Source organism: Chrysochloris asiatica, unplaced genomic scaffold, assembly GCF_000296735.1.
Source record: "Chrysochloris asiatica unplaced genomic scaffold, ChrAsi1.0 scaffold00350, whole genome shotgun sequence".
Taxonomy (NCBI): domain Eukaryota; kingdom Metazoa; phylum Chordata; class Mammalia; order Afrosoricida; family Chrysochloridae; genus Chrysochloris; species Chrysochloris asiatica.
The window spans coordinates 1615166-1623960 of record NW_006408868.1 but is presented as its reverse complement, the minus strand read 5'-3'; the positions used below and the strand labels follow the sequence as shown (position 1 = coordinate 1623960).

The window sequence follows — 8795 nt, the reverse complement described above, 5'->3', positions numbered from 1 at the left end:
CATCTTATATTTAACTACCCACAGTGCCACTCCAACCAATCCTGTCTTTTATCTGCATACGCAGAGACCAACTACATTGCCTTCCTCCCAACCATTCCCTCATTTGAGCTGCTTTAATCCCAGCTGTCCATTTCTTGGATCATGTGTATGCAGGGATTCAAAAGTTGATGGCTGTGCAATTTTCACCTTGAATTTTATTGTTCTGGCCCCTCCCACAGGTCCAGCTTTGTGCCCTGTTCTTGATGCTAGTCAACCATTTTCAGCAGGAGCTGACATATCTGTTCAAAACAAGTTGGGAACAATGTAGTCAGTGTGAACACCATCAATCAGCCCTTCTCCATTGTTGTGGACAAACCAGCAGGTGACATTCAGGCCACTGCTGGCATCCTTCCTGTAGTCTTTCTGGGAGCCCCTGGGAGAAAGGAGAAAAATGCTGTTATACAAGGTGGGCAAAGTGGCTGCTAATATCGTAGGTCTAAATAAAAAGGTTGGTAGAGCTGAGAACTCGGAAGTCTTTGGTCACGTGAATGAGAATCACATAAGTACTCCTTTTAGGGAACCAAGTTTGGTCTTTCTCTTGATTAGGAAGGGATTAGAGGGGGGTCAGACCCCAGAGGAAAACAAGGGCACCCTACAGAAAACAAGAGCTTGCTAGGCAAATGTGCCTGCTCAGAGAGGGCTCCTTTCTTCTATCCTGTTACTGGTCAACGTCAGAAGATTCCCCACTACCTGGTTACTTTCAACCGATGGTTCTTCACTACCATTGTGGCATCTGGCTTTGCAGGATCAGAGCTTGGGTGGATGTCAGACACTTTAAAGTCAAAGGGGTGAAAGAATTGTCCTGGAAATCAAAACATTCATGCTGTCAGCTTCTGGCCATTGTCCTGGGCAAATGACCACTGGCCCTTTAAGATTGATGCAAGGCTAGGTTGTGTGCTGAGGAGCAAGGTGCCATGTGGTCTGAATAGCCTATAGCTTGAATGGTTCGTACCTAGCAACCCGTGTGTCTGCACTGACATTCGGTGACTGTCCACCACATAGAAGCCCAGAAAGTCATGGTGGACAGGATTTTTCTTCCAAACTTGGTGCAGGACAATCACAAAGGTAACCCCATCTCCAAAGGAGACTAGCATATTCTTCTTCCTGTTGATTGTCACAGACAGCCTGGGAGAGAAGAGGAGGTCAACACACATGCATGAGGCCCAGTACCCATGACACTGCACATATAACTAAAGCGTATCTGGGCAGGACCTTCCCTCTACATAGTGCCTGAACATGCATAGACTCCAGAAACCAGCTTGGAGGTGTGGGGGAGAAGAGATCTCACACACATTGTCCATGCAGTCCAATGGGTAGATCATTACTCTTCTCTGTAAGCAGGGAGGCAGGCTGTCCTGGGGCCAGAGGCCTAGGGTTCAGCCCCAGCTCAGTCACTGACTCTTGTGTGACCTTGAGAAGATTCCACTTATCTTCTGAGCCTCATTGGGGATAACATTCCTGTACTGTCCACCAGGTTCTGGCATTCTGAAGGCATAGGGAAGGCTGAAGAGTTTAAGAACTAACTCGTTCAGCCAGGGAAGATCAAAATTGGGATTATCTTGATCTGATTACCAGGTTATTATCTTCCATCGCAGCACCCTTCCTTCAAGGTCAGTCCTACACCTGCCCAATGACCAATTCAAGCTCTGACAGGCCCCTTCGCAGTGTAGGGAGCTGAACTCCAAGAGTGGAATTTGTTCAAGTCCTCAAAAACCTCCTTAGCATCTCTGGCTGTAGACCTGGCTCTTACCCATCCTGTGTGACAGTGACGGTGTCCAGCCAATTGAAAGTGCTCTGTGCAGCCCCATTCCACAGGGTGATTTTCTCAGTTGTCACCTCAATCCGAAGAGCTATCTGAGTGTTGGTAATCCCCAGTTTTCCAAAGTAAGTCTTTCTGATCTTGGAGTCAGGGCTGGGTCTCTTGTCTCCAATTATCTGTCCATTAACTGTGAGGCCTGCCATGGGGACAGGGAGGGGAAGACCAGGATGGCATTTAGGAATGTGGGGTTTCCTTCAACCAGGCCTTCTGTGAAGTTTCAGAGTGGGGGTCCAAGGAGAACACAAGACTTTAGATCACAGCATTGTCTAGCCCTGAACATATTTGGGCCATAGTGGCTGCCAAAGACCCATGTGTGGATTTGCCCTTGACTGAACCAGGGAAAAGGCTATTCATTCTGAGAAAAACTATTTACCCCAGGCCTCAGGCCCATGCTGCCCTTAACTCTAAGCATCTCTGTATCCCTTGGGGCACTTCAGGAGACTGTGACTCTGGGAAGCCCTCTCCCAGCCCAGGAAAGGGGTGTGCTGTTCACAATGAGCAGAGTGAGGACCAGTCCATGTGGCCCACCTGTGACTGGGTCCTGGATGAGGCGCAGCACCGTGCCTGGGTCTTCATCAATGTTGAAGCAAATGGCATCGTCTGTCTCTGCGACTTGGATGATGAAGTGAGGGTCTCCATCCACTAAGGGCACATCAGAGAAAAGCCTGGCTCCCTGGGGCCTCCCCTCACTTCTGGGACCCTGTGGCCTGGTCTACCAGACAGGGAGTTGCTGTGCCCAGGACCCTGTGCCTTGCCCAGGATCAGTCAGGGGACTTACCGTAGTAGTAGGGTCTTTGTGGGGCCTGGTAGCGGTCTGTGGACACAAAACAGGAGAGGGCAAAGTTAAACCAGCAGCTTTGAGAGGTGCCAGGACCCACATCCAGAACTTGGCTCATGCACCTTCCTCTTTCTACTCCCAAATGTTCCCACCCTTCCACTTCTCCTCAGGATACCTGGTCATCTCCCTGTCCCAGAGAGGACAGACCCTGGAAGGAAACCGGACAGTGGGCAGAGGGGGCTGCGGCAGTTAGCACATACTCACGCATGTAGGCCATGGAGGGGGTCACAGACTTGGCTGAAAAGAAGCCAAAGGACATCCTGAGTGGGGCCAAGGGACACCCCTCCCCAAGCCCCATGCCTCCTGCCTGTCTGGGGGCCACCAGCCCCCAGGGTACTCAATGCTGGAAAATAGAAGTAAGGATGTGACCCCTAAGTTTAGGCTTTAGAAATGGGGGATATGTTCAGGGAACCCCTTTTTAAGACATGTATATATTGTTTTGTTGTTACTAAGTGCCATCGAGTCAGTTCTGACTCTCAGTGACCCTGTATAGGGCTTCTCGGGCCATACATCTTGACGGGATCAGAAAGCCTCATCTTTCTCCCACTGAGTGGCTGGTGGCCTTCAACAGCTGACCTTGTGATTTGCAGTCCAGTGATTATGGTATAGAGCCACGGCGCTCCCGGGCATGTATATAATGGTGTGCTTTTAACGTTAGAGACATATAAAAAATGGCAGCCATTAAGCCATCAGCTTCTGTTTCATGAGCAATGCTCTTAATACACATCTTCCTCACCCCAAACCCCCTCTCTTCCCCACTCGCAGTGGACTGAGTTCATGGCTGTCTATTGCTCCCTATTCCCACACATAGGTGTCCACCCATGCACTCACACACGTCCACACATGCATTCACACGCACACACCACTGGCTGTACATTTGACAAGACAGTTGTGAGGGATAAGTGATGGCCCGGCCCACGTGTGCAGCCTGGACCAGACATCCTCTTATAGACAGAAGTGGAGGAGGCACTTAGGGGCCGGGAGGCTGCTGGTGGTAGACTCTTGAGGAGTTAGGTTCCAATTTTAAGATGAGAAAATTACAGTGCTGAGATAACTGCATGGGTGCTGAAACTGGGCAGCCTGTGCCCAAATGCCATCTCTAGTTATGTACTAGCTGAATTCTCTGGGCCTCACTTTCCTCACTGTAAAATAGGACTAGTAAACAGCCCTCCTTGGAGGGTCACTGTGGGATTATTAGAGTGTAAGTGTCTAGCATTTAATAAATTGCTCATTTTTCACAGGTCCCAGTATTTTTTTTATACTGACTGCTTCTTCTCAGGCAGGTGGTAGTTGTTGTTAAGTGCCGTCGAGTTGATTTCAATTCATAGTGACGCAGGGTTTCCGAGGAGCACCTGGTAGGTTTCAACCACTGACTTTGTGGTTTGAAGTCCAGTGCTTATCCTAAAGCGTCCCACCAGGCCAAGGGAGCCACCCCTATTCATTGGGGGCCCCATGAGGGGTAGAGCCTGGCCCAAGGCTGCTCATAAGTTGACAGTAGACCTGGGTCCTGAGTTCACGGGCCCTGGAAGCCGTCCCCTACACAGGCATCCCTTGCTTGCTCCCTTTCTGTTTTATCTCCCTCCCTTGATGCCCACCCAGCAGCTGGCTAAAGTTTACCTTCTGCATCCACAGGTACCATGGGGGAGAAAGAAGAGAAATCAGTTAGAAATCAAAAGCTTTTAGTATCAGGGTCAATGCAACAGATAGAAGCAGCCTGTGCTCACTGCCTGGCCAACCCAGTTCCAGGTCATGAGCCTCCCCAGCAGCCAGCTGGGCCCCTACCCAGTCTCCTCTGGAGCCAGGAGCTCCTAGTGGCCAGAGGCCTGGACTGGCCTAGCTCTGTGCTCCCAAACTTCCCAAGGTCACTCCCATGTCCCACCTGTGCCCATCTCAGGACTCCCCTATCCAGTAGTGAGGCCCGGTTGAGTAGACTTGGTCTCAACCCCTAGCTCCCAGGGCATCTTTCTCTCACAGTCCCCAGGGACCTGGTAGCCTGCTTCATGCCAGACCTTTAGGCTGGAAGTACTTCTAGTCTAACGAAGCCCTTCCATCTTGCAGTCTACATTCATTTCCTTGAAAAGGCCCCGTTACTCGCACGCTTTTAGAGACCTAGATGTTCTTATCACATCCTCCACTGTCTGTGCTATCCGTTGCACTCTCTGTACCACTCTCCCCAGCCCTTGGCCAGCATCCTTTGGATGCCCCCTTTGTCAGCAGGGTGGGTCTCTCTAGCCCTTCCATACACTCAGAGCCTAGGGTCCTGAAGTGAGACTTTTGACCTCTGGCCTCCGCTCTCTGCTCACCTTCCCCAGGTTTGTCGGCAATGGCAGTCTGGTCATCATTGTCTTCGGGCTTGGTCACCACCATGGAAGTCAGAGGAGTCACAAAATGGTACTTGAGGGACAGCTCCAGGGCCTGGGCCGTGAGGTTCTCCTTCTCCTCTCCTTGGGCATTCTTGCTGTGAGGAGGGGAGGTTGGAAGGGTCAGCACAGACCAGGTGAGGAGCCCATCTCTACCAGCCCCACCACGAGTTGCCTTAGGGCAGATCCCACTGGAATTCTGTAAAGACTGGTTCGCATGCTCACTGGGGCACATGGCCAAGCCCTGTGCGCTGTCTGGGCCTCAGTTTCTCCATTTATCAAACACAAGGAGCTTAAATGACTGCTAACTGCAATCCTTCACAATACTGAGGGCTTTATGAGCTCATCCATCTATACTAATGAGGCCCCCTGCCCTCTGAGAGGGGCTCCAAGCTCTGTCCTCTTAGGGAGCTGGGTCTGGGATGCCAGTCTTCTGTTCCACTCAGTCTCCCATCACTTGCTGGGGCTGGGCTGAGAAGAGGGCACACCAGATGGGACTCTAGGGGTGGGTGTGTTTCCCGGGACGTGGCAGGTCCTGTTCCTGTTGCTCCCCCAGAGCAGAACCCCACAGGATTCAACTCAGGCAGGTGCCAGGTCCCAGGTGTGGGTTGGACACTGTGAGGGAGACCACAGTCACCGCTTCTCCAGTAGCTGCTCAATGGTAAGGTAGGCCCAGAGCCTCTCGATGTAGTTCCCAAAAATGTAGTCCTGCTCCTGCAAGGCCTTCTCCATCTCCTTCACATCCACCTCCTCCTTGAAGGTCAGGTCATTGAGAGCCTAGGACAGAGAGATGGGGGGAGGGGAGACCATGGGCTTGAGGGCTGAGAAGCTTCAAGTCAGGTGGGCTGAGTTCCAGGATAATCAATGTGGGCTGTCTGTCAGGAATCTGGAGCCCAGCCACACAGAGACCACCCACCACCCACCCCATTCCCAACACAAGGCCCTGCTGGGCCCAACTCACCCCATGACCCTTCACGCCTGCTGTAAAGCTGTTCATGTCCTCGTCCATCAGACGTCCAGCCACCACAATCTCGGAACCATCATAGAAGTGCTGGTAATTGTTCTGGGTGAGGTCCAGGATGGCGTTCTCAGGGTACTCCAACTCCACGCCTGTCAACAGTGGGTTGGCCACCTCCTCATAAAAGCCCTGAGGTCCAGAATTGGGATCCGGTTACCACAGGCCACAGGGCAGGTGTGGAGAGGACCAAGGCAGGTGGGTTTCCACTGCCATTGCTGCGAGCACCCCTGGGCCAGACTTGTTCTCCTGATTTCATTTCTACAGGACCCCTTGGTGTGGTGATTTGGGAAAGCCCTTACCCCAGGTAGAGACTGATAAGAATAGAAAAGGACTGAGTTCTTGGCACATAGAAAATATTCAAGAAATATTTGTCAGATGAGACTAAGAAAGAAAGAAGGAAAGAAAGGAGTGCTATTGGAGGAGAGCAGGTGAAGTGGGATGGGAGCGTGGGTAGAGATAGCACGGATGATGGTGCAGGCTCCTGTAGGGGATAGAAATACAGTTGCCTGGGTTAGCGAGTACAGTACAGGTTGTTGTTAAGTGCTGTTGGTTGAGCTGGTTCCAACTCATAACAACCCTATGCTCAACAGAATGAAACACCACCTGGTCCTATGCCACCCTCACAATGCTTATGCTTGAGCCCATTGCTGTGTCCACTGTGTCAATCATCTCTTTGGGGAGCTTCCTCTTTTTTGTTGACCTTGTGGTGCTGTAGGTAGATAAATATACCATGGCTTGGGTCAGGAACCTTAGTCATCAAATTGATCCCTTTGCTCTTGAACCCTTTAAAGAGGGCTTTTGCAGCAGATTTGCCTAATGCAGTAAGTCGTTTGATTTCTTGACCTCTACTTTCATGAGTGTTGATTATGGACCCGAGCCAAATGATGTCCTTGACAACTTCAGTCCTGTCTCCACTTATCATGATGTTGTTTATTGGTCCAGTTATGAGGATATCTGTTTTCTTTATTGAGGTGCAATACATACTGAAGCCTGTGATCTTTGATCTTCATCAATATTTTAAGTCCTTTTCACTTACCAGCAAACAAGGTTGCATCATCTCTGTATTGCAGGTTGTTAATGAGTCTTCCTCTAATCCTGATGCCATGCTCTTCTTCCTATAATCTAGTTTCTCAAATTATTTGCTCAGCATACAGATTTAATAATTATGGTGAAAGGGTAAAACCCTGGTACACATATTACCTGATTTTAAATCATTCAGTATCCTTTTGTTCTGTTTGAACAACTGTCTCTTGGTCTATGTATAAGTTTCTCATGAGCACAATTAAGTGTTCTGAAAAACCCATTCCATGCAAAGTTTTTCATAGTTTATCTTGGTCTACACAGTCAAAAATCTTTGTAAAGTCAATAAAACACAAGTAAACATCTTTCTGGAATTCTCTGCTTTCATCCAAGATCCATCTGACATCAGCAATGATATCTCTAGTTCCACGTCCTCTTCTGAAACTAGCTTGAGCTTCTGGCATCTCCCTGCTGATGTATTGTTGCAACCATTTTTGAATTATCTTCAGCAAAATTTTACTTGCAGGTGATATTAATAATATTGTTCGATGATTTCTGCATCACCACTCTTTGGCATAGGCACAAATATGGATCTTTAATCAGTTGTCCTTCAAATGTCTTGGTATAAGTGAGTGAGCACTTTCCAGTGCAGCATCAGTTTGTTGAAAGATTTCATATTCTTTCTATTCCTAGAGCCTCGTTTTTCACCAATACCTTCAGTGCAGCGTGGAGTTCTTCCTTCAATACCATTGATTCTTGATCATATGCTACCCTTTGAAAGGACTGAACATTGCCTGTTTCTTTTTGGTATAGTGACTGTATATCCCTTCCATCATCTTCTAATGCTTTCTGCATCATTCAATATTTTGCCCATAATGTTGTTAAGTGCCATTGAGTCAGTTCCAACCCATAGTGACCCTGTATAGGGTTTACAAGGAGTGGCTGGTGAGTTTGAACCGCCAACCTTGCAATTCAAAGTGACCTTACAGTCCAGTTCATTAATCCACAGTACCACACCAGGATTGCTTCAAAGTTGCAAGTTGAGACTTGAATTTCTCTTTGGTTCACTCAGCCTGAGAAATATTGAGCATGTTCTTTCTTTTGGATTTTCTAAATCCAGATCTTTGCATATTTATTTTGCGTATTTCATTTGTCTTCTCAAGCTACCCTTGAAATTTTCTGTTTAGCTCTTTAATTTCCTCACGTCTTTCACTTGCTTTAGCTTCTCGATGCTCCTGAGCAAGTTTCACAGTCTCTTCTGACATCCATTTTGCTCTTTTCTTTCTTTCTTGTCTTTTTAATGATTGTTTGCTTTCCTTCTGTGTGATGCTCTTGATGTCATCTTACAACTTTTCTGGTCTTTAGTCATTAGTGTCTAATGCATCACATCTGATCTTGAGATGGTCTCTAAAATCAAGGCCCTATTTTGGCTGACATGAACTTGTTTTAATTTTCTTCAGCTTCAGTTTGAATTTACATATGAGCAATTGATGGTCTCTTCCACAGTCAGCCCCGACCTTGTTTTGGTTAGTGATATTGAGCTTTTCCACTGTCTCTTCTCACAAATGTAATCAATTTGGTTCCTGTGTATTCCGTCTGGTGAGGTCCAGGTGTATAGTCACCTTTTATGTGGCTTTAAAAATGTATTTGCAATGAATAAATTCTATCATGCAAAATTGTATCTCTAGCATCATTTCTATC

The 8795-nt window shown here is 48.2% G+C and overlaps 1 protein-coding gene across 1 annotated transcript in view; it reads right to left on the bottom strand.

The window, feature by feature from the left end:
• Window positions 1-282: 282 nt before the first annotated feature.
• The window catches only part of ITIH3 (inter-alpha-trypsin inhibitor heavy chain 3), a 20122-nt gene continuing 11609 nt past the window's right edge, over window positions 283-8795 (bottom strand). The window contains exons 12-21 of the mRNA XM_006876057.1: window positions 6018-6203; window positions 5694-5833; window positions 4976-5154; window positions 2901-2933; window positions 2637-2672; window positions 2387-2500; window positions 1790-1994; window positions 992-1164; window positions 730-841; window positions 283-412 (exon numbers count right to left, since the gene is read on the bottom strand). Coding sequence (XP_006876119.1) covers window positions 283-412; window positions 730-841; window positions 992-1164; window positions 1790-1994; window positions 2387-2500; window positions 2637-2672; window positions 2901-2933; window positions 4976-5154; window positions 5694-5833; window positions 6018-6203 — 1308 coding nt within the window. The remainder of the gene's footprint in view (window positions 413-729; window positions 842-991; window positions 1165-1789; window positions 1995-2386; window positions 2501-2636; window positions 2673-2900; window positions 2934-4975; window positions 5155-5693; window positions 5834-6017; window positions 6204-8795) is intronic.